The 25,485-nt window shown below is 40.5% G+C and overlaps 1 protein-coding gene and 1 non-coding gene across 2 annotated transcripts in view; both read left to right on the top strand.

Annotated features, from left to right (window-relative positions):
• LOC119723192 (TPR and ankyrin repeat-containing protein 1-like) overlaps positions 1-25,485 on the top strand; it is a 68,386-nt gene that overhangs the window by 26,132 nt on the left and 16,769 nt on the right. Inside the window, exons 14-27 of the mRNA XM_038193752.1 lie at positions 1,571-1,705; positions 3,165-3,617; positions 3,993-4,259; positions 6,863-6,993; positions 7,971-8,163; positions 9,880-10,044; positions 10,566-10,765; positions 11,351-11,488; positions 11,712-11,876; positions 12,273-12,444; positions 15,129-15,245; positions 20,503-20,705; positions 21,230-21,447; positions 21,729-21,942. Coding sequence (XP_038049680.1) covers positions 1,571-1,705; positions 3,165-3,617; positions 3,993-4,259; positions 6,863-6,993; positions 7,971-8,163; positions 9,880-10,044; positions 10,566-10,765; positions 11,351-11,488; positions 11,712-11,876; positions 12,273-12,444; positions 15,129-15,245; positions 20,503-20,705; positions 21,230-21,447; positions 21,729-21,942 — 2,771 coding nt within the window. The remainder of the gene's footprint in view (positions 1-1,570; positions 1,706-3,164; positions 3,618-3,992; positions 4,260-6,862; positions 6,994-7,970; positions 8,164-9,879; positions 10,045-10,565; positions 10,766-11,350; positions 11,489-11,711; positions 11,877-12,272; positions 12,445-15,128; positions 15,246-20,502; positions 20,706-21,229; positions 21,448-21,728; positions 21,943-25,485) is intronic.
• Trnas-aga lies at positions 17,921-17,993 on the top strand. Its single transcript has one exon. It is a non-coding gene; the product is annotated as a tRNA-Ser (tRNA).

Here is a 25,485-nt window from a genome sequence, read left to right as displayed (position 1 = left end):
TGTGTGCAGGGTTTTGGGGGCATAATTGGGAGCAGCAGGTCTGTTCTCATTTTAAGTACTATTTCAGCCTCCGGTTTGCCAATCACCCTTTAGATTTTCATTACATTTATTGTACACTTTCCTACTGTTCTCTTATACATTTATTAATTTGTGTTTATTATGTCCTTATTTAATGTGTCTATATCATTAATTGCTTATTCATGTAACTTATTTAATTTCATATTCAATTGCGTACATTATCTTCATTCATTTCCAGTAATTCCTTTTCTTTTTATATTTATATATTTTTAAGTTCTAACCTTTGGCTTCAAATACTTTTTATATTAGTATTTTTATATATATATTTTTACTCTGTACATAACTTGATGAGGAGTGGCAGGTCTTTGACCACAGTGATTGTTATCGCTTTTGCCTCTCCTATGCCCATCTTGTATGTGATGAAATAGAATTGGCATGAATAAATAATAATAATAATAATAATAATAATGTTACACTTTGTCATCCTTTATGTCACCTCTTTGAAATTATTATTAAAGAAAATTGACATCTTTTACAGACTAGCATGCCAGAGTTGCACCTAACCACATTTTTTTGAAGATTTGGAAGTAAATTTGGAGCTTTAAATTAAACAGATTTGAATGAAAAGTTCAATGTTTGTAATACTTGGCACCGACTTTGTTGAAAGATCAACTGTTGCTATGGTAGAAGGCATTCGGAAACACTCCAGAGGCTAGTCAACAGAAATAATAAACAATAATAACTCATATCAAATCCTTTGTGGTCAAAAGGACCCCATGTAACCAACACCAAATCTAGCAGCGTTCCTGGCAAGTGGAAGTTTGTTCCAGAGGTGTGGAGCACTATACTAAAAGGCTCAAAAAACTAAATTTTCAAATACTATTTTCTTTGTTTTTACATGTTTTTTTCCCCATTATTAATAATTTAATTTTTAATTTTATTTAGAGTCTGTCATGTTGAATTGCCTTAATTTATTAAACAAATAATTAGATTAAGGCATCTAAAACCATAATGTATTCACTCTTGAATGCAATTCTGAAGCTTTGGGTCATTTTCAGAAGAAAAACTATTTCCAGGAAAAGGGATTACTGAGAATAATATTGCCTTTTTTCCCAGTATTGGGAAACACAAAATATTTACAATGCAAGTAATATTTTCCATACAAAACTACATTTTTGAGGCTCTTTCTCGCAATTTCTACAGCTAATAAATATAGAATTTTCCATCCTGTTCTTTGTATATATTTAATTTTTTTTTTTTTGGGGGGGGGAGGGGAAGAGGGAAGGGGGGGTGTAATCAACAGCAACTTTGGTTTTACCTAATACCAAGATGGCTGAATCATATCCATTTTAATCCAAGATACATTGTCAGTTTTCACAAGTATATTTCCACAGTGCTGTCACAGTTATTATGAATTTCTTGAGAGCCTATAGTTACCCCCCCTCCAAAAAAAAATGATGGATACTTTTTAACATTAATACATGTCTTTTAAAATTATGAATGTATGCAGGTTTTTATATTTGAAAGACCTGATTTGGGTTTGTCTTTGCAGGCAAGACCACATGCTGTCTGTACCGTATGTGGACCAAATTCGTCAAATATTGGCAGCAGGTTTCCATGACGGGCGAGCCCTTGATTCCTAGAGATGTCGCCTTCATTCACCAGGACAAGCTAGATGAAGAAGAAAGTAAGAATGATCCGGAAACACCTCCTTTAATAGACAGGCATGCAACTTTTCCTCAGATCTGCTGATTTCCTCGTTTTACTTCTCATGAATGCCATTTAAAATTGAAAAACACTGTACAAAGTCTTGTGTGGTATGGAATTTCCTCATTTTTTTCTAAATTCCCAGTTGCATGCCTGAATAGACAAATCCGGGAACCTGATCACTGTACATGTACGAGGCTATTAACTGCACCATGACGGATCGTCTGAATAGTTTTAAAAAATGCTTTTGCCATTGAAGGGGGCCTTCGTAATAGAATTGATAGCGTGCCCGGATTGGTCTATACTTCAGGACTTTGTATTGACAAGAATTTTGTCAACAGGCCTTCCATATTTTTATCCTTTTGTTTTTTGCAATTTCTTTATGTCTAAACTGGAAGGCCGAAGACCACTTGATTCATATGAAAACTGGAAGGCCGAAGACCACTTGATTGCAACTACTAAAAACAAAAAAAAACAACCAGAAGAACTGTTTAGTTAGGAAGAAAGAATGAATCTGAAAAATTGCCTGAGCCTAGATAAATAGTGTGAAGAGGTGGAAGGATTTCTGTAAATATTTGCACAGTATAGTGGTACAGAGTGAAGCAAACCGAGGAATACTTTGACAACCCTTGGAACAAATGGTACAATTGTGACAGCAGGTAGAAAATTGTGCAGAGTGGATAAACATACGTGATGGGAGAATGTGAAGTGAACTTTTTCCTAAGCACATCCAATGATATAAAGTAGAATAGTTTGAAGGATGCAACATAGTAATCCAAACATCCAGTCCGAGTCCAAGTCCGAGTCACCTCTCTCAAGTCCGAGTAAGAGTCCCGAGTCATGCAGTCCGAGTCATGAGTCACAAAGGTTGAGTCAGTCCACGTCATGAGTCACCTTTAATATATATATATATGTAAAATATATTTTGAGGTACTGCTAAAACCTCACAGTGTAAATGTTTCCATTTTTTTTTACAGCTTTCCTCTAATTTAATGAATTGGAAATATATGTATAACATGTCAAATAAGGCAGAGCAACAGTGTCTGGATAGGATAATCTGGTACCAAACACTATCGAACTGGGGAACATGTTTCGATACATTGATTTCCCAAATCAATGTTATCGGAAACAAGCCAGCTGCACGAGCTGTGTATGAAAAGTACTAAGATGCACTTCTTCTGCACCGCACAGACTGTATCGCTTGCTCAGGACAGGATTGTCTACAAAATCATTTGTAATTATAGTGTCCATGTCCGGGTCCTCAGGGTCGAGTCGGAGTCTGAGTCATTTGTCATCGTGACTCAAGTTCGAGTCCGAGTCACGGAAAATAGGACTCGATTCACAAAATGCCTGTTGAAAGCAAGAGGTTCAGTCTATGCCGTCCCTATAAGAGTTTTGAAACAGGTTAATTTTGTTTAATATGAACGGTTTCATTATAGATGGAAGTGACACAGACAGTGGCAGCGCCAGTGCATCCAACAAACCCAGCCAAGCCTTCCGCCGTGGTTCTTCTGACTCGCGGAGTGCCGATGCCTACTGCTCGACGTCAGTCAGCAGGACGGGTTGTCATGGTGACGCGGACAAGAGCGGCGAAGCCCCGACGATCATGGACCACCTGCATCAGATCTTTGTTACCAAGAACGCGGTGCTTTGCAGAGAGGTCCAGCGCAACTTCTGCGACATGAGCCACGCTTGCGAGTTTGCCGCCGAGCCCTTGGCGCAGCAGGACACACCCATCCCTCAACGGTTCCAGGATGCACACCAGGCCCGCTTCCCATTGTTCCTTAGCTCGCCCCAGTTCCTACTGATCCTCGACGCCTCCTTACCCAATTCCTATTTCCCACGTGCAGCTGACGGATCAATAAAACGGAAAATATGCGGGTGGGACGAAGGTAACAAAAGATCACATTATCTGAAAAGTGGACTAAGAGTTTCAGAATGATGCATTATAACACCTCACACAGTGACCTGTCCCCATGAACTTATCCTCAAGTTATACATTGTCTTTGGATGGTTGTTTGTTAAAGTTTGGCCATTTGGTTTTTGTTTTTTTGTTTTTTGAAGGGGTTGTCTTTCAATAACCCCATTAAGTCCCTGAATCGCCCCAAACCGTCCTACCTATTACTGTACCACCCAAAGCAGCCCAAAGCACTCTATGGTTTTATGGATTTTTCCAGGAAAACATTTCAACAAAAAGGTAATGCAAGCCAGTACAGTTGCTAATCGGTTAATCTGATTTTTTGGGTTTCTTTTTGTTGTTTTGGCAGAGGATGGACCTTCGACTTTAATTCCACTGATGGATGACGAGGATGAGGAGGACGAAGACCAGGATGAGGCCAACCCCAACGCACCTCGCCCCCTGGGCAGACAGCACGAGGCTCAAGGAGGCGGGGGACAGGCCACCAACTATGACCCACGGCGCGAGGTCACCTATGAGGTCTTCGCCTACAAGCTGTGGCCCAGCATCAATAAGAAGAAGAAGCTGTCTTGCCACTCTACGCTGGTGTGGATGGAGATCAGGTCCTTCATCAAGGGTAAGATGGAGAGTGTTTTAACTCGGTGTAAATTCTTTTTAAACAGATCGTTGTTCAGGTAATTCCATATCAAATCAAAAGTCCTGCTTCACAAAACCTGGACAAAGTTGGCAAATGTAGTTTTTTTAGGTAAACATTTTCAATTCTTTTTTTTTCAGCTTCAAAATGATATTTGATTTTAAGAGGTACCTTTTAAAGGGCCCATGTTATGTATTTTTTTTAATGCAATCCTTGAAAATGCACCTTTTTGGCTGTTTCGGCAACAGGCCGAAACAGCCATTGTTTTTGTTCTTTTATTGCGATTGTGAAGTTTAGCACACTTCTCCCCATAGCTGAACACATTCTACTTGTATGCTGTTTGTTGTGCCGCATTCTCAACAAACAGCCATGTTGAAGACAGATTGCAGGCTGTTTTGGGGGAAGTCAAGAAATACGTGATAGCGCAATTTTATGCACGTCAATGCGCCTGGCAGCAGGATAGGGGTTGGGATAGTTTTGACCCAGCAAAAACGTAATCCGCGGAAGAAAATCGCATTTTCCACCTAGTAAAACTTTCTAAAATAACAAAGAGAAGTCTACTAAAGGTCAGAAAAAGTCATTTTCAAATAATCAGATACTCCAGATAGTACTATGACCGCAATGTATTCAGGAATTCTAAACTACACAATAGCGTATTTCCTCGTATTTCCTTGCTTTTCATGCTTTGAGAACTTTGGCCACTAAAATCAATCCGATTGCCTTTATACTTGGCACACACTTAGACCACCATCCACAGACATGTATGCGGAACATTGATGTCATTATGACGTCATCACAAGTCACATGACGTCACAATATAGGTGCATATTTTGAAGGCCTATATCTCCACAGCTACAGGTCCGATTGGGTTGAAAGTTGGTATGTTCCTAGATCTGGATGTGTTATAGATGAAAATTGAAGTGATGTCACGATGACGTCATCATGGGTCAAGTGACTTCACGTTAAAGATTAATATATTTAATATTTAAAAATCAAGAGAGACCTGAATTTGATTTTTGCGGGAATTGATAGAATAATCCAGGGTCTTCATATTTGATATTGCGTGCAAAATCAAGTGACCCTTCCCTCCAGCTGAAACCGGAAGTGCTTTGTAATTTAAAATTGGTGAAAGATGTGAACCATCAAAGATCCCAGAGCGCCTCTGGTGCTATAGGATCTTTGATGTGAACTTGCTTTCAACAATGTATACTCTGGCTAACTTGTTTTTCACAAAAACATTAATGGTGACATCATAAAATGTTAGAGCGCGCCCTCCAGCGGCAGGTTGAAAAATGTTTAAATGAATAATTGGTTGATGAGTGTGGCGAGGTTTGCTGAAATCATTTTAACATTTATGTATACAACCAGCTTCATGCCAAGAACAAGTTGGGGGGGGGGGATTGATGACGTCACCAGACCGGAAGTTACTATGAAAATACCTTTAGACCTTTATGACCTTGACGTCATTAAGTATCAGAACCAAAGATTTCTAGATTTAATCTTTGAAAATCAATATGAAATCAACTGTCACAGATCTAATTTTGCTTTTTACGAGAGTTGATAGAATAATCAAGGATCTTCATTTTTGATATTACGTGCAAAATCACGTAAACCCTTCCTTTCGGTTGAAACCGGAAGTGCATTGTAATTTGAAATACAGGTCTGATTGGGTTGAAAGTTTGTAGGTACCTAGACCGGGATATGTTATAGATGAACATTGATGTGATGTCATGATGACGTCATTACGTGACATGTGACGTCATAATGCAAAGCACTATGAGAATGTTATCACATATTATATGCCACCCTATATTATAAACAGAACTACACATCCTTCCTGGATGGAACTTATACTTGAAACTTTACATGACGCATGTCACCATAAAAATTACCGAAACAGCCCTGTGTTTGTCCAAGGGTATTTTGTTGCCTTTTTAGTTTCTATGCTGATGCAAATCGCCATATTCATGAGCAAAAGTATGATTCCGTGGTGATTCGTTGTGTCAGTATATGGCAGTAAGCCTAATGAGCAAACTTTTCTCACCAATGTTTTCAATGAGCAATTTTGGAGTCCACAATTTGAACAGAAAAACCCATAAACCGTTGACATCACAGCATTCCCACAGCATCACAGCAGTCCCGGTTAAACTGCAAGCCATTTCGCCACTCAACCAAATGGCACTCCATACCTCAAATTGTGCGTGGATACTTCTGAAGCACTTTTCTTAAACTTTTGTAATGGTAACACTTTTAATAAACTACATCATTGGAACCATTGTAAAACAACTTTTCAGCTGGTATATGGTTGATACATGGCAAGCCAAACATACCATCATGCCAGCTTGTTGAAAAGTCAGTGAATAAATCTGTGTTGAGGGTGTTTCACGTGTGGTTTCCTGGTCGACCAAAGTTTAAGATAAGTTTAAGAAAAGTGCCTCGGAAGTATCCACACACAATTTGAGATATGAAGTGCCATTTGGTCACATGGTGAAATGGCTTGCAGTTAAACCAGGCATTTATTCTTGTGTTTGACATTGCTCATCGGTTGAAACTCAGCCTTAGTCTTTTGTTTTCATATGCTGCAGGGTCAGTTGAAGCACTCCACACCGAGTCAGGCTTCCTGTCCCTGGAGAGCTACTTGGCACTCGGCAAAAAGCGGGCCTCCAACTTCACTGCTGACAGAGAAGAGATCTATAGTCTCTTCAAGACGTATGAGGTATCTGCCATCTTGAAAATTTCTGCTGAAACTATTCTGTGTCCTTCATGCCATTTGTTTTTAGGGATGAACAATTGTCATAGTTTATCAAGCATAGCTGTATGTAAACTAGTGTTGTGCAAACCTGACCCGAAAGTCGAAACTGACCAGACCTGAAACAAACTTCAGTCGGGCCGGGTCGGTTTCGTTTTTGCTTTTGCGATTTCGGGTCGGTTAAGCCGTTTTGTGTAAAAACCTGACGAGTCTTCACCGGTACGTACGGTATGATTCTTTACTGAGAGACGATGATTTTCACGCGACGTGGGTAAAGTTAAGGCACAAAAAGCGGACATAGTTGCCTAAATAAAGCTAGATATTTGGTGGTTTTTTTTTTTGGTTTCAGGTCGGGTTTTGGTTGAATTTTTGTCAGATAGGGTCGGGTCGGATTTGGGGAGTTGAGATTGGTAGTGGTTTGGATTCGGTTTATATCTATAATGTTTTGGGTCACTTTAGCCTGGTCAACCTGACCTGAAGCACAACATTAATAAGAATGCTGAAATATTGCATCAAAGTGCAATGATCATAATCATGCTACTTTGCTTAAATGAAAGTAGATAAAGTTTAGAATATAACAAGGACTGGAAAGTCCAAAGGTGCAAAGAACAGATTTTAAAGTTGTGAACAATACACAAAGCATTAAGGAAGAGTAGACCGACCAAATTTTTGTTAAAAATCTTACTTGGTTTAGTAATTGCACTACTCCCTGTGAAATTATTCCTTCTGGCATGCTGTCATTTTGAAGAACCCTGAAACCTTTAATGGAAAAACAAAACAAAACAATGAAAGGTTGTTAATGACTTTTAATGAGTATTGAGGAAGTGTCCTCCCTTGGTTGTGTCATGCAGAGCTCCTGTGCAGAGCCTGTCGTGATTGTTATTTAAACACCAAAAAGGTTATCATGCTCCATCAAAGGTATTAACTTGTTCATCCATATGCAGCACATGAAAAGACAGAAGAACTATTTTGACATGGGGGATCTGGTGTTCCACATCTACCATCGGCTGCGGGACATCAAGACACTTGAGTGGGTCCTTCACGAGATCTACGTGGACGAGACACAGGACTTCACTCAGGCCGAGCTGTCACTCTTCATTCGCTGCTCACATGATCCAAACTCGCTCTTTCTGACTGGTGAGTAGTTAGAGGGCCCATTTAATGGACTTTTTTCAAGTGCAATCCTTGACATGTACCTTTGTGTCCCATTTGACGTTTTTTTTAAATATTTGTATTGCTATTTCAAGGGCCCATCGGTGCCTTTTTTGGTTTTTATGCTACTGCAATGCTACTGCAAATTTCCATATTCATGAGCAAAACTGTGATGTAATTCTAGGCAGAACTTCTGTGTCACATCTGCTTCAGCATAAAAAGTCACCAGAATTTTGGGAGTTTCCTAAGACCAAAAAAAAAAAGTCTCCGGTTTCTGGTATGCGCGCGTCGCCGTAGCCATGCGCGTCGGCAAAATGAAAAAGTTTTTTTTCAATGAAAGATGATGTCTCAAAACCGCCAAACTCACTGGTTTGACTGGAATTCTGCTACTGCGCAATTTCAACGTGTTTTTAGATGGGGTTATGATCGAGAATAAGCTTTATGTGGCCTCTCTGGACTCCCATATATTTGCACTAAGTTTAGTCGGGCACCATTTGCAGTCATCAGCCGACATTTGAAGCAAATTTGAAGCAAAAAAGTCGGGTAAAAAAAAAAAAAAAGCCGCGTCGCCGCACCACTTTTTGGACAAGCTCCATACCAGAAACCGGAGACTTTTTTTTTTGGCCTAAAGGCTACTTCTGTGCGTTCAGAGACCAGTTTTTGGTGGTCTCGGTCTCGGTCTCTGTCTTCATACCCAGTGGTTTCGGTCTCAATGTTTTTCCTGGTCTCAGTCAAGTCCTTAAAAATATCAATACAAAACAAGCAAAAAATTGACACCATACACTGGTCGTAGTGATTATTATGCATTGTTTCATGCGTGGAGTCATTGGGGTTCGCGACGATCCAGAACGGAATCGGAATCGATGGCTGCATGATTAACATTTGGAAAGATAGCGACATGTAGTTCATGTTTTCAACCTCTTTTTTCTGCTTCTGCTTCGATACTGCGTAAACACCCTCTATAGAGGGTTATAAACATGCAAGGCGTAGTGCTGGCAGCAAGAGAAACTAATTTAGAGGGTGAGTGCGGTTTTTATGTGTGTGCGTAGCATTTCACGAAAGCGTAACAGAAACTGGGAGCGAGTGTGAATGTCATTGCATGTACTACTCAGTTTGAAGTGAACGCAACGGCTCAACGATGCACACTGAACATATTTTCTTTATGTTTCTTGTGGGTCACGTTTTCATCTGCTTGTTTCGCTTTTTATTGAGATTTTTAGTGTAAGTATGTCAAGCAATTCTGTTGCCTTCAGATTTGGTTTTAGAGACCACAAAGAGTATTTCGATGCAAAAGCTGAACACCAAGTATTCTGCAGTATAAATTTTTGGGCCCCCCCTTCCCCGGTGTGACACGGACTTATGAGATATCTGTTTTGTTGTTTTTTTGTTTTTTTATTGTGGTTTAAATTTGAACACAAGGTCTCGGTCTCAGACCATCAGGTCTTGGTCTCGAACCTTAAGGTCTTGGTCTCGGTTTTCCAGGTCTCCACTACAACACTGCGGTATTCAGTAGGGAAATAAACATAACAATCATGCTCCTCCTGTAGTTGTCTCATTAACTTTTTCAGGTATGACCGAACACAGGTCGGAATTCAACGGTATTCAGCTAACACACTGCCGACTGTTTATTGAAGCTTGCTCTTAGAATAACTCTTGCAGTCTTGTCACTGCAATGTTATTTTTTTTCCATTGGCTTTGTAGGAGACACTGCACAGAGCATCATGCGTGGCGTTGCGTTCCGCTTTGATGATCTGAAGTCCCTCTTCCACTATGCCAGCAAATCTGTCAAGGCCCTGGGCAAGCACTCAGCTGTAGCTGTACCCAAGAAAGTCTACCAACTCACGCACAACTACCGATCGCATGCTGGTACGATATGTTGGGCCTAAAGTGGTAATAACTGGGAGTCAATTGACTCAAACCACAATTCTTGGTGTCTCAACTTGAATCTAGTCATTAAAAGTAAGTTACTCAACTTGAGTCAAGAGCTCATCAACACTAGAATCCTCGAAAAACGTGGAAAATAATAAAAACTATAGATTCATGCTAAGTAAGCCATTTTAAGGTGAGTGCAATTACATGTATGGGTCAAACAACAGGCTCCTACGTTATACTATCATAAAATAAATTATAGTCTATGAACCAGAAATTTTAAACAAAAATTGCTTAATCTAAACTAGTTCTCAGTATTTTAGACTAAATAAGGTGGCACTAATATGTCACTGACCCAAATTGACTCAAACAACTCAACTTGTCTTGACTCGACTTGTTATCCTAATGGTTGAACAACATAAATCAGTGACTCATCAGTAACCCCTTGCTGGTCTTTGACTTTCAATCCAGAGATAGAGGTTGTATGTCTGACATGCTGTATATATCACGTTACCCAGGAATTCTGAACCTGGCCTCCACCATCGTGGATCTGATGACCCATTTCTTCCCCAACTCCTTTGATCGTCTGGAGCGTGACCAGGGCTTGTTCCCTGGCCCCTCCCCAGTGTTGCTAGAGTCCTGCACTTTCAGTGACCTGGCTTTGCTGTTAAGTGGCAACAAGAGGAAGACCTCTGAGATAGAGTTTGGAGCTCATCAGGTAAAAGAAGCTTGCTGCCCCACGCCCCTGTAAATTTTGTTCCGATGTCACCGCATGATTGTTTTCCCATATCCTTCAAGATGTTTTGAGGGTTGAGTTGTTAGCACACAGAATTAATTATTGCAAAACTCTGGATTTTGGTTGATTTTCTTGTGTTGGCTTTTAAAAGGTTGCAGTTTCATCAGGCTAATTTTGAAAAATCCACTAGAGATCCTGACGACATAATACAACTCTCGTTTCAAGTGTCTCTTGTTTCGACACAGTACTAAAGCCCAAACCAATGAAGCAGAACTCCTTGCTATTGTTCGTTTGCCGCCTCCAGTGATGACTTTTAGTCAATGGAACAAGTGGATCTATAGGCCTATAGGGTAAAAAAGCTACTCTTAAGAGTAATATCATGTTATACAATGTCACATATTATTCCTTTTTATTTAAAATATGCCTCAAGCTATCAAGTACTTATAACGAAATGTCGTCACAAATGTCTTTCAGCAAAGAACATCCTCTTTAAATTTTTGATCAGTGTAATATTCATTTTTGTAATGACCTTATTAATTACCTGATAATGAAATTGTTTCTCGTCAGGTCATCTTGGTTGCCAATAAAGAGGCTATTGAGAAGCTGCCGGCTGAGCTTCGTGTGGGCCTTGTCATGACCATCTACCAGGCCAAGGGTCTGGAGTTTGACGACATCCTACTCTACAACTTCTTCAAGGATTCCCCAGTGAGTTGACTTTAATAGCAAAACGTTTGACAGATGACAGTTTGTTTAAATGAATTAGTCAGGGATGCAGTCTTGATTGACTTTTGTCTTGTTGTGACTACTTTGTGATGATGAGTTGCGATAACTTGTGAATAATTAGTGATTGTCATGCGTGCGATTTGCTTGTGATGACTTGTGATGTATTGTGATGACTTGGTTACAACTCTGCCTCTTTGTCTCCTAGGCTGACAAGGAGTGGCGAGTGATCACCGACTACCTGAACGAGTTGATCGCTGAACAGTGCAACAGGTCCAAGGAACAGAAAGAAGGATTGAAGGAAATTGTCATAGAGGGTTTGACAGAGACAGGTCGGCCACGGCCTCTGAAATTCGACCCGGATGAACACAAGGTTAAGAATCTCAACTAATCCATTCAACTCAAGCCTATTGCAGTGACTCTCTGATGTAAATTTGAAGCATTTCATTTCCCTCTTCATCATGCGTAATAAAAAAGGTTGTTTTTTTTGTGTCTTTTTGTGATTTATGATATTGTGATTCTGTTCCAATTCACTCTGGCTTGCCAAAAAGGCTCTCACATTCTGTCATATAAACATAAACAAATATGTGAGTCTTAACATTCATAATATGGTCGCAGTTTACACTCAGGTCGACTTGAGGGCAGCTATACATAATGCCTGGCTTTGTAATTTGGTCTGAGGCCAAGTTCTGCCACAAAACCTTTCTTACTGAAAACCTGGGTTAGCTTCATACTTGTGGGTCATAATATACTGTGTTGTCTCTCTAAGGTGCTGAACTCAGAGCTGAAGTATCTCTACACAGCTATCACGAGAGCCAGGGTGAACGTCTGGATCTTTGACGAGGATACGTCCAAACGAGCGCCGATGTTTGAGCTTTTCCGTCGCCTGAAACTCGTCAAAGGCATCGGTTCGGAAACCGCCCCAGAAGCAGAGGGCCCTGGTGAGTCCAGTGCACAATTAACAACAGTTCAACATTGTCATGTGGGACTTGGTGTTTTGAACACCCGAGAGGTGCCATGGCCAGGGGTGCTGTGCATCGTGAGGGCATTAAAACACGGCACTGATATAATTGCCGAAAACTGTTAATAGTGTAGAGTCCATGGAAATTGGTTAACCCCTTTTTCAATTTTGCCCCCTCCCCTTTTATAATGTAATGGTCCAGACTTTGCTTTACCTCTTAAAAAAATGGACTGAGCCAGGAGTTGCCACATCAGAAAGGGACAGGAAGTTGGCTTCATTGTTCTTACAAGCAATTAATGACCCTGCCAACATCTGTAATAAGTTGTCCTTATGTATTTCTGTATCTTTGGCTGACAACTCTCCATTATTTCTTACAGGTATGTTGATTTTAACTTTCATTTCTGATAATTCACATTCATAGATTTCCTTTGATTTAAGCCTTTGTATTGTGTTTAGTTGTTTTAATACTTTAGACTGTTGAGACTTGAGGAAATAAGTTGTTTAGTTCTGAGACATTTGATTCCTCAAAGTTTGTGAAGATGTTCATTATTAAGTTTAAGGTATAAAGTTCCTTCACTGCATTTAGTTACTCTGTGGAACTTTACTGTTGTATATAAGTGTTTCTGTGAAACATGAAGTTTTAGACAACTATGAGATCATGTTTCTGATTGATGAATTATTGTTCAGTTGAAGACAGTTGATTGAGAAAAGTTTCACTGTTAGACCCCAAATTATTTGCAAGGTTTCTTTTATGTAAGAAGTAGGAGTGAAGATGGTATCAGTTTAGATGGATTCTCTGAAACATTTGTATATGTAGAAGTTTAGCATATTTCAGTTAGAAGTTATGTTATCTTTGATTTTGCCTCATGTACTGCCTTAGTTTAGAACAAGGGAATCTTGAGACATGCACATGGACCAGCCAAGACCATGCTAGGGCCCTGTGCGAGTCATGTTTGCTCAACCATAGCCTTGGTCAATGCTCTGGTCGTTATTCGCCCCGTACGCGGTCAATCGCCGGCATATATCCTCACGCGCTATGCACAAAAATACAGCGCGAACAGTGACCTCACGCGGCCACTATTTTTAAATGCAAATCAGTTGGGGACGATCTCGAGCCTTGGTTCAATCGTCCATGTGAGGTTTTGGGGGTGGTGCTCATTATGTTAATAGCCTTAGCTGACCTTAAATGCCGTTTTCTTATTGGTCGATCGTTGCGTGGAAACTTGCATAGTGAAACGTGGCACCGTACAAATCCATACACGTACACGTTGTGTCTGTGCACACAGCTCCAATTTGCACAAAAACTGTGGTTCCTGTCACGTCCGCAAAAGGCGAATAGCTGCAAATAATTTGATGACGTCTGGATTTACCAAGGTGTGATTGGACACTCCGTGCACATATTAGCCCCGCCTACACTTATCTTTATTCGCATACGAGGTCGTGCGCTAGAAATCCAGCGCAAAATAAAGAAAAACATAAGCTTTTGCCGACGATTGAACCAAGGCTCTCGATCGTCCCCAACTGATTTGCATAAAAAAATAGTGGCCGCATGAGGTCGCTGTTCGCGCTGTATTTTTACATGCATGTGCATAGCGCGTGAGGATATATGCCGACGATTGACCACGTACGGGAGGAATAACGACGAGAGCATTGACCAAGGCTAGCTCAACCAGAGTTAATCCTCAATTGTTTATCTCTGCATCCTGTGCATGGAGCAGTAGGGCTGTGCGATGTTGCTGTGACATAGACTTATGTATGGAAGTGCATGTCAGTAGTAAGGATATCGATTATCACTAGAGTCAGTATCGATATGGTGTTCCATTGATATATTAGATATCGATAATACAAGTGTGTCACAATTAATCGATATTGTTAGAAAGAATTAGTCTTTTGCATTTCGTGTTTCTTATCTAGAATTTGTGTTTTACTAAGGTTTTATACTTGTATTTTAAATGTATTGTTGGAATTGTTCTTACAAGCAATGACCCTGCCAACATCTGTAATAAAGTTGTCCTCATGTATTTCTGTATCTTTGGCTGACAACTCTCCATTATTTCTTACAGCTTCACTAACTTCATCATTTTAATGTAACTCTCGTAAGTGCCATCTCTGGCAATTACACGGGTGTAACAATAGGCCTGTTGACAATTTTTTTTAAAATTTGTTTTGCAGTATGGTATTTTGAAGACAATATTTTCATTCTAAACATGTGCTTGATCCATTCTTAAACCCGTTTCGTCATGTGTTTACTTTATAGTAATTTTTGTTGCTTGACTCTTGAATAATTTTGGCACGTAGCATTTGATTTTTTCTAATCTAATCCAGTTAGATTGGTTTACCACACAGAATATTTTCATTATTTTCATGGGTTTTTTTGGGGGGTACATCTACCGTCTTCAGTTTTTTATTACAGCGTGGCCAAAATATTGGGCTAATTACAGTTAACCCTGACTGGCTGTTATGCATCTTGCAAGACACCTGTGCAGATAAAACAAATTCCTCAAAAAGTAAAACTTACAAATGTGCAGAATTCAACAACAATCTTTTTTTATTCATAAGATGGAATTTTGCACTTCACTCGGGAGGTAACACACTGAGTATACAGTGTTTATACGTCGGTGAAGGGCAAAACCTAATTTGAATCTTTTTTTTATTTGTGGTAAGATCGGGACACCATATTTGTGAAGTCAAGCCCAGGGGAGTGGATCCAGCGTGGCCATTACTTCTTTGAGAACAAGCTGTGGATGGAGGCTGCCAAGTGCTTCAAACGCGGTGGAGATGGTAGGCGTGCCTTGCATAATGTATTGTTACACCACATTCATATTTATGAGTATTATAAATATGCATGAGGCCATAACTTCTACGAGAACAAGCTGTGGATGGTGGCTGCTAAGTGCTATAACTTGGTGGAGATGGTAGGCGTGCCTTGCATAATGTATTATTAGACCTCATTCATGTTTATGAATCTCATTAATATGCATGATGCCATATAACTTCTACAAGAACAAGCTTTAAATGGTAACTGCCAAGTGCTAACAACGTCGTGGAGATTGTAGGCATGCCTTGCATAATGTATAATTACACCTCATTGAGTGGTCGGGTTTTGTTAAGAATTGTTCTGATAAATCTTCTTTGTTTGGTTCTTTCTTTCTTTCTTTTTTTCCAGACAATAATTCTTTGCGGGTTTTCTCCTAAACGGTTTATGGTATGAACTTGTAACTTTCAGCATATATTGACCCTCATCCTGAGTGGTGCATATTACTCTGACGTCATGATGACGTCATCCAGTGTCAAATTACAAGCGATTTTCGTTGAAAAAATGACCGTCTTTAACTTATAATTCTCGAACAAAATAATCAATCATGTTTTTGGCGAGCTGCGAAGCAGATGCGAGCCTATGTAATACCAATTTCCGTCCGTCTGTCCGGGCGCCCGTCTGTCCGTCCGTCCGTCCGTCCGTCCGTCCGTCCGTCCGTCTGTCCGGCCGTCCGCATTCAGATTAAAGTGTTAAAGTTTTTTTGCTTCTTGATAGTTAAATTTAGAACTGATCATAATTCAGCTTGACAACCTCAAATTGGAGTTCACTCCTTGTAGTTACCTTTATGATTTTAATAAGGAAAGTTAATTCAAAAATGTTAAAGTTTTTGTTATTGTACATCACTTTGCATGGATATACAAATGTAATTACAAGAACATAACTTTACATTGGGATGCACATGTACATTTGATTGTACATGTTTTACCACTGTCCCATCCATTCTTAACTTTATCAAACCTCTATTAAAATTGATTTTGCTTTGGTTACATATCGAAGGGAAAAGGGTCATTCATGCATGGGTGGTTCTTTTGTATCAAAACGAATACCATTCATGTGAATATATGTTCCATATAAAGTACATTTATTAGATACTGACTGCCCCACAACCATACCGGTACTGTCACCCCATTTGTCCCTACATCTTGTGGAATGGGGGTATGATGGAATGGGGGTAGGATGGCTGGAGTTTGGTGGGGTGAGGTGAGGTAGGATGTGGGGGATGGGCAGGATGGAGTGGGATGGTAAGGTGGGGTGATGTGATGCGATGATGGGTTAGTGGGATGTGGAAATTGGATGGAATAATAATTGGTTGGGGATATGTGGTGGGATGATGGGTTGGGGGATAATGGGATGATGGAATTGGGCTCAGGTTGTGATTATACCTGGCACGATGTGAGACAGTAAGGCGCCCTCTCTCCCTCCCCCCCCCCCCCCCCATCTCCCTATACCCTATACAGCCCAGAGACTATTGTTATCGGTACCTAACACATCCCCAGATAGCTCAAAAGAATTCCTGCGATTCCGGTAGCACCATGACCAAACACAAGGGGGGGGGGGGGGTCCCTCTGCCACATATCATGCCACATGTAGTAGAGATGGGATGGGGTTAATTTTGGGTTTAATGTATGAGGAACTTCACATATGCACCGTTCATTGATCTTATAAATTTACACACAGGTGTACTAATGTATTTGTGCAGATCCACAAACAGTTATTTTCCACTGGGTCCACATCCCCTGGGCATTCCACACTCCTATTATGCCTAATTCCTTAGCCTAATCCCTTAGCCTAATCCCTTAATGCCTCCTGCGTGTTCTTTTGCCTGTTATAGTAAATGAAGGGATTATTGAGCTATTTGTATTGAGACCAGTTTTGTGCAAACTAAAATGGATGTGTACTAAATAATGAAGTGCATTGTTAATTTTGTTCAGTTGTAATTGAAATGATGTTGAAATGCTTTTAATCTGATAGCTGATGATGTTGTCATGATGTCACACTTGCATTCACATTTTGGGATCAGCTGTCAGACTGGAAAAGAGTAACATAATAGAGAGTGAATGCTGGATGATGCTCATAAGTAAGAGGAGATCACTGGTATGCAAACACATGAAGATTGTAGCGTGATGCATAATTGGAATAAGTAACAAAAATACATGCCAAAACTAGTGCCCTTTATTTTTTTTACATACATGTATAGGCTACTGATGCATAAACCAACCTTTCTGTATTTTCTGTTCATATAAATTATGGCAAAGCTCACACTTAGTTGCTTATTATGATTTCCTTGCATAATATATCAGCCTCACTTGCAATTTGCTTGTATCAAGGTTCCCCAAAATGAGTTTATATTCAACCAAATAGTTTGATTCGCATCTACCAGCGAGCCATGGCGGCTTCGCCGTTCTAGTTATACGTTGTAATCAGATAGACCATTAACTGACAAACATTTTTTATCCTGTCTGGAATTCGCTTGACCTTTGCTTCCGGGTCAACCGGAAGTTCAAAGTTAGGTGTATTTAAAATACAGACAGAAAGCCTCAAAATCAAAACAAACCGAATTTCTTAAGATTCTTATGAATGGTTAATGCGGTACCCGCTGCTATGTACATCAGATTCGAACCAGCCAGCCGATCCCGTTAGCTTGGTGGTCGAATGGTAAGACATCTGCTCTAGAAAGCAGGAGGTCATGGGTTCGAGTCCCACCCGAGCGATTTTTTTCCAACTTTCACTCGGGAGGTAATACACTGAGAATATAGCCCTGATGGACTCCCTTTCCTCCCTACGTTACGGAGGGAGTCCTGAGTACACATGTGCTCACAACCGAACGAAAACATTTCTGACCAATAATTTCAATATTTTTACCTTGTTAGAGAAGCTAATTTTTACGTCGTAGTATTCTATGTGTCCTTATCTGTTAGCACGCTGGGTTCAGGAATTCCATATGCGATGCTGACTGACGTCAATCAGGAAAATAAACTCGAAAGCAATGTTAAACTAGACTCTTTTCATCAGTTTCTCACCGCCGAGTCTATTCTAGTCGTACATCATACCGTGAACGTCTGTGCAGCGTGTAGTCTGGTTCCCTAGACCGGGCAATTATTCTCGACGCTCATATCACGTCTGGTCCGGGGGCCAGACTATGCAGCATGAATATGCAGTGCGCACGCACGATTTGCTTAGTAACCACCCTCATACGCACGCGCACTTACTTGAAGGCGCGGTCGCTAATCCAATGACTGAGCGTGTTTTCCCGCCAGTTACCAGAAACACGTTTCGGCTTTGGTCATTGGTTGAGCGTTTTTCGCGACATCGGTTGACTGGAGTGACGTAACGGTTTCAACCAAAACTAAACAAATGAGGGCGCTAGCGTGCGTACGCGCTTGCGTACGCACGTACATTGTACATGACGTACGACTCTGGAATAAACTGATGAAAAGAGACTACAAACACGTAAGTTTAACGTTGCTTTGGAGTTTATTTTCCTGATTAACGTCAGTCAGCATTGCATATGGAATTCCTGAACCCAGTGGCCAATAGATAAGGATACATAGAGTATGTAGGCGTGAAATAAGCTTCTATAACGAGGTAAAAAATAACAAAACTCTGGTAAAAATGTTGGGATGGTTTCATGTAGAAAAGTCTTGTACTGGACGTTAGTCGTATTGCAATGAAGACTTCGTCCAACCTGGGCTAACTGAGAATACAGTCTTTATATACGTCGTTGAAGGGCAAAACCTAATTTGAAACCGAATTTCTTCCAAACAATTTACAGGATTATGATAAAACCTGGTATGAACTTTAACCCCCGTCCAAAGATGTTTAAAAAAATATGACGTCACCATGACGTCATCAGGTATCAAATTACAAGCAATTTAAGGGCCAAATTTGTGAAAACAGTTTCAGCTATATCTTTAAAACTAAATAGAGTATAGTGTTTGTTTTTACGTGAGGTTGTAAATGATGCCTCAGGCAACAATTCTTATTCCAGGGCACAAAACTGCTTGACGTTCACTTGCGGTGTTAAATACTGGAAATAAAAATTGAATAGAACTCGAAAAGTCGAAGCTCTTTACTATTTAGCAAATAAATTATGGAAGTGTTTAGAATTGAACAAAGGACACAAAAACAGCATTACGACGTCATTATTTGAAAGAGCGCCCTCTAGCGGTACAACAAATTGGGTATTCTTTTTTTGATTTAAAAACTATCCATCCACATTTAACCAATTTGCCCCTTGTTATTTTTTTTATCAACTACATTATATTATAACTTTGTGAGGTTTCCAAATTATGACTTCATCAGACCGGAAGTTACTGTAGGGAGAATTTGAAAGTTATCATATTTTAAATTCTATCATTTCATCCTTGCAATTTATTGTCTTATGACTTTGTTTGTAGCCCAAATAATGATATCCGACCGACCACTCAACAAACGCTTGTAGCTCAACAAATGCCTTGACCTCTAGTTCATAATTTATGAGCCTTATAAATATGCATGAGGCCATTACATCTGCCGGAAATGACAGGTTGGCCATTGCTATTGTTTTCCATTGTGTAAGATTGTTCCAAAGTGCCTAACACTCGAAAGTAGAATTGTCGACTTGTGACTCACATTTGTTGAGTTTGGCCACAGTCACACATAAAATTACATCTTTTCAGATTATATTTTTGGCATGTCTTAACAAGACAAATGAGAATCCCATGTTGTCCCCCTATAAACAGAGACGGGTGAGATTGGTAAGGATTTCAGGATATTTTGTCAGGTTTTATCATAATTTCAGGATTTTTAATCAGGATGTTTCCTAATTTCAGGATTTTTAAAGAATTCCTTTTGAAATCTGGAAATCATAAGGTTTCACTCTTGAGACTTTCATTCAGAACAGAAGAAATGGGTATTGTATAAGGGGTGTCTTTGGGCAAATACAAACATGTGCCAAGACCCTACATTGCTCTGGAGCAAGTACATAAAATACACTTTACATTCAACCACATGACGTACACATAACAGGTCATTAAGGTGGTGGTGTACCTTAGTTTGTTATGTAGTTGTTTACTTCTCAGTATTAGTGATGTATCACATTCACTTTACCAACAGCAGCTCATTTGTCTGACATGCACGTCCGAATTTACTTACTTGCCCGTGGGACCCTCGACAACCCTCAAAACCTATGCCGAATAATTTCGTGGATTTTTCAATTTTCCCCTTACCTCGCCCCTGTAGAGAAGGGAGAATTACAGGCCATGGGGCACCACCTGGCTGTGGAAGCAGACCGCATGAAAGACCAGCTACCAGCCATGAGGGAGAGGTTCCTGCAAGCAGCCAGCCTGTTCCTGCAGTGTGATAGCAGCCAGATGGCCGTCAACTGCCTCTACAATGCCAGGGAGTTTGACCTGCTGGCTCAGCTTCTGGAGAAGCGGGGAGAGGTAAGACAGAAACGCAGTAAAGTTGTCCATAAAGTTGTTGAGCACTTAACACCTCATACATATTGAAAACAACATTTCATACATTTAAACAAATAATAAAAACAGTTTTGCGGTTTAATTCCAGTCAATATTAAAGTCTACATGCTGACACGTACGTATAGTCAGGTTTTTTTTGGTGCTCAAGATGATTTATAACTGGGGTGAGATTTTGTGACTAGCCCCTTAACCCTGTTTGATGTGCATCCCCCCTCCCCCTCTCTCCCCCCCCCCCCCCCCCCCCCCCCCCGAATAAAGAAAATAGACGTTTGCAATTGGGTTGTTCTTGTAAGAAAGTAAATTCTGGAGAAAAATCCTGGAATGATGATCAGGAAAAACCATTGGCAATGTGGAGAGACTGAAAAACAATCAACGAGTCGGCCTGGGTGAGATTTTAAACCGGGTCATGTGTGAAAAGCAAGGGAAAGCAATGAATGCATTATGCCTTCCAGTTTCCATTACATCTGTCTTGGCTCTGTTTAACTCAGTTCTCAAAAGCGGCCAAGATCTACGAGAAGCGACTGAATCGCATTAGCGACGCCTGCCGCTGCCTGGAGCTGATGGGGGATTACGCCAAGGCCTTAGACCTCCTGTGCAGCGTGGGTCTGCACACCAAGGCCCTGGACCTCATCGATCGCTTCAACCGGTTCAAGCAGGAGCAGAAGACGAAGGGGATGCCCTTACCAAGACATGTCAGACCGCCGGGGTGAGTGTTCAGAGTTTTAGTCAAGACGTCACAAGGCCTCACAAGCCAATTATATGTCCTTACAAAAAAATCATAAAGTCAATCACAAATGAGTTCCAAGTCCTCACAAGTAAATTACAAGTCAGCCAATCTAAAGCTTTTGGCTTGAGCAGTGTCTGTAGACACATTCAGCATCAGAAAAAAAAATTCACACACCCATACCATACATATATTGTCTAGTTCAATGATATGCGGCATTGCATTACATGTATCGCTTGTGTTTGTGTTTGTGTGTATTCCAGGGCCACCCACACCTTGAATGAGTTGTTCTCCAAGTCGGCAGAGTACCACTACAAACAAAAAGACCATGGGCAAATGCTGGATGCCTTGGAGCAATTGGACCAGTTGGAAACTAGAGTAGACTTCCTGCATAAGAAGGAACTGTTTGATGAGGCTGTAGCAATGCTGAAGGGTCATGGAAATCTTCTGGAAGCAGCGAAAATACTCATAGAGCAGGTACAAAGAAGGCCTTGATGATCAGCCCCTTTTTTAATCACCACCCTCCAGTTGCCAGGTAGTCAGTTAAGGATTCTGCCAATCTATCTGTCAGGAACTGTGATGTTCCTGGAGGGGGGTGACTACGGTAGCTCATCACCATGCTTGGGTGAAGAATTGCTTCTCCGAGGACCAACCAGTAATTGACACTCTCTTGGGTTATCTTCAACAGTACGTGGTTTAATCGTGGTCTCCATACAATCAAGATACAAGGAATAAAAAACCCCTAATAAAAGTACAAAAATAAAGGCAAGAGTTTGAGATATAATTACACCCGTGTACATGTACATGTTAAAGCTCTAATACAGTTACATTACTACAAATAAAATAGATTTTGCTCCTTCACTTACCCAACGCCAGGTAAGGAAATAACTTCTCGGCTTCTGCCTCGAGTAAGTTATAGCATGGTTATAGCAGCGGTCACTGTCTATAAAAACCCTGTATTGAAATAATAACATTTACACATATGATAGGAGAGAATATTTAAACCCTGTATTTATGCTTTGCACATATAGCCTATGTCAATTATCTCCCTTTTGACGGTGTCAATTGTAAGTGTAATGCAAGTAATGCTCTTGCACCGTACGACAGACGGCAAAGGCCCGGTCGTTATGGAAACAAGGTCACAGGTCAACTTCGAGACACCACGATGCGTATCTCACGTACGTGCATAGCAGCACACTTTCGTGACAGGCCCCAAAGTTAAACTACAAATAACATGAAGAAATGTGTTTTATTTCTCTATGCCTTGCTCTAAGCATATACCCAGTGACTTCTAGGTATCCTACATTCATTAATGATTGCCCTTACTAACTGTAAATCAACCCAAAAGATGGAAAAAACGAAATATTTACCCAGGAGATCTTGCTCCCAACTCCTCATGATTCCATGCATTGTGCTGTGCATGCATAGCGCGCGAAAAGTGGTCGTAAGGAAGGGCGCCCTCTGGGACGCAGCGGGTATAACATTAATAAACGATTCCCCACAACTTCCCTACTTAAAGACCATACGACCCCGAATGGTCCAAATGCTACAAAAACGTAAACAAAGCACAAAAGGTACAATTTTGCCCTCGATCCACATGTAGGATAAATCATAATAATGTCTATGCTTATAAAAGTTCTAGAGAGACACCTTTTAAGATTAATCAATTAATAACCACAGATACATTTGTTTCAACTATTCATAATGGTTTCTGATCACTACTGATGCAATCAAAATTTAAAGTATTTGACAGTCTTTGACACTGAACTCATACACAAGTGATTTGAAGCTCTTTGCTCTTTTCTGCAGTTAACGATGACGAATTAGTATCAAATGGCCCATAAACAACTACATGTAGGTTACACTTCACTTGGAAGATCATTTTCCCCCTTTTTTTGTATTGATATCACAGTACCCTTCTCTTTTATAATAGGATACTGAAGAATAATACAGTTGAAAACTCTAACAAGAGAAAATTTATGTTTTACAAAACAACTTGTTTCAACAAGGTAATTCTTGACATGAAAAAGTCAACATCAAACATTGCATCAACAAGGTCATTCCTTGAGTAGCAAGTTTACATATTGATTCACCTTTTGATACACAACATGCGGATAACACTTCCAGTTAAAAGATTATTTTTCTCAATGTTTATGCATGTATAAAACTTCAAATGTCTACTGGTAAGAAAACTCTATGATGGCATGGGTGCTGGACGTTCATTGTCTCTCCAAGAGAGCAAATATCACAGCAAATCAAATCTTACATGGGTAAATCGCTGAATGCAACACTCTTACATCACTAATTGCCATAACGGGTGATTATGCTCCGAACTTGACGGATGTATTTATTCATCCCTTCCAAGGTGAGGTGACAACCATCCACAAAATACCTTGGGTGGTTAATCCTCCTTTGAGAACAAAGATACACACTTGATCTTCTCGCTAGGGCTCAACCTAGTAAGGAGTTATAACGCCGTACGCGGTGATTGAAGGTTTGGATTGAAACCTGATTTCGCCTGCTTATCCGCGACCTTTGTAGGACAGAAAGGAAAACCATGCATTTGGGATGAATTCTGTGCACTGTCAACATATCTAAAAACCTCAGGGCTTGTTCAACTACCACCAGCGGTGTGGAGTCTTTGTTTGAGATATCATTGGTACCCATGTCAATACATAGCACGTCAATTTTGTCAAATGCCTGCATTTTTACAAATAGTGATCGAGATGATCAAAAATTCTAGTGTATGTCAAGCCAGGGTGTCCCTCCACTAGAACAGTATAATTATCAGGGACTCCAACAAGGTGGGAACAATATGGCAAGAAAGCAACTGAATACTACTCTATATATTACCTATATATATCAATAAACAAAATATAAACACTTATTAACAGTATCTCCAAACAAAATCCAAAAAGTAATAGGCTTGCCAGCCTGGTTAGAGGTAAAACCTCTGTCCTGTTCTACACAGGCAACCTCTCGAGGGTATAGCGGTTCCACGAAACTATATCAATCCTTGGAAGGCAGGTATTGACTTTAAACTTACGCGTCACACTAAGCTAGGCATAAAGGGTAAAACCTCTGTCCTGTTGTACACAGGCAACCCTCTCAGTTGAGAGTAACTCGTGAAATCTACGTTACTGCAGTAGGCCACCCAGTTCTCTTCTTGGCCAGTCGATGAGATTTCCTCAGGGGTCTATTGGGATGACTGTCTTCTAGTCTTACGGGCGCTGAATGAGAGGATAGGCTCACTGTGCCTCCTTGTGATGTGTTAGCTTGGTGCTGTAGTTTGTCTTGAGCAGGAACCTGTGGATTAGGAATGAAAGTATGTTTTGGGATTACCACAAGTTCATCTTCGGATGAAGACTCGGAACCAGAATGAGCCTCATCAGACAAGCTGTCTTCCTGATCTGAGTTAGACTGAGAATAGTACAGAGGAAGCATTTCAGGGCAACTCTCAACCTCATTTGATGGGTTACGAGGATCCAAGATGAGAAGTTTCCTATTAAGCCACTTCTCTTGGCCACCAAAAACTGGCCTAACTGCATACACATCCTGACTCTTGTTGGATTTTACCACCACATGTGCTTCTTGATAGAACCGGTCACTAAGTTTGTGACGACCCGTGAATGCACATTTCTTGACAAGAACACGGCTGCCAACAGAGAGTGGTTCACTATTGCACCGCTTGTCGTATCGCTGTTTGTTATACTCTGCAGCTCTCTCAAGGCGGTCTTTAACAACTTTAGACATCCGTTCAAGTAGTCGAGCTTGTTGCTGTACAAAATCCTCCGTGAAATCTTGCTCTGCGTTTCCAATAAGATGGTCTAGTGAAACAGTAGGCTCTCTCCCAAAAAGGAGGGTGTAGGGGGTTACCCCAGTTACACTGTGTGGAGTACAGTTATAAATGTACACAAGGTGGGGCAGCGCTTCTGGCCAGGTTTTACGGTTCCTTGCATCAAGCAACTTTATCAGGGAGCACAGGGTCTTATTGAAACGCTCAGTTTGGGCATTCCCCTG

This window comes from Patiria miniata, unplaced genomic scaffold (assembly GCF_015706575.1).
Source record: "Patiria miniata isolate m_02_andy unplaced genomic scaffold, ASM1570657v1 HiC_scaffold_16, whole genome shotgun sequence".
Classification (NCBI taxonomy): domain Eukaryota; kingdom Metazoa; phylum Echinodermata; class Asteroidea; order Valvatida; family Asterinidae; genus Patiria; species Patiria miniata.
This window is presented reverse-complemented; position numbering and strand designations above follow the sequence as displayed.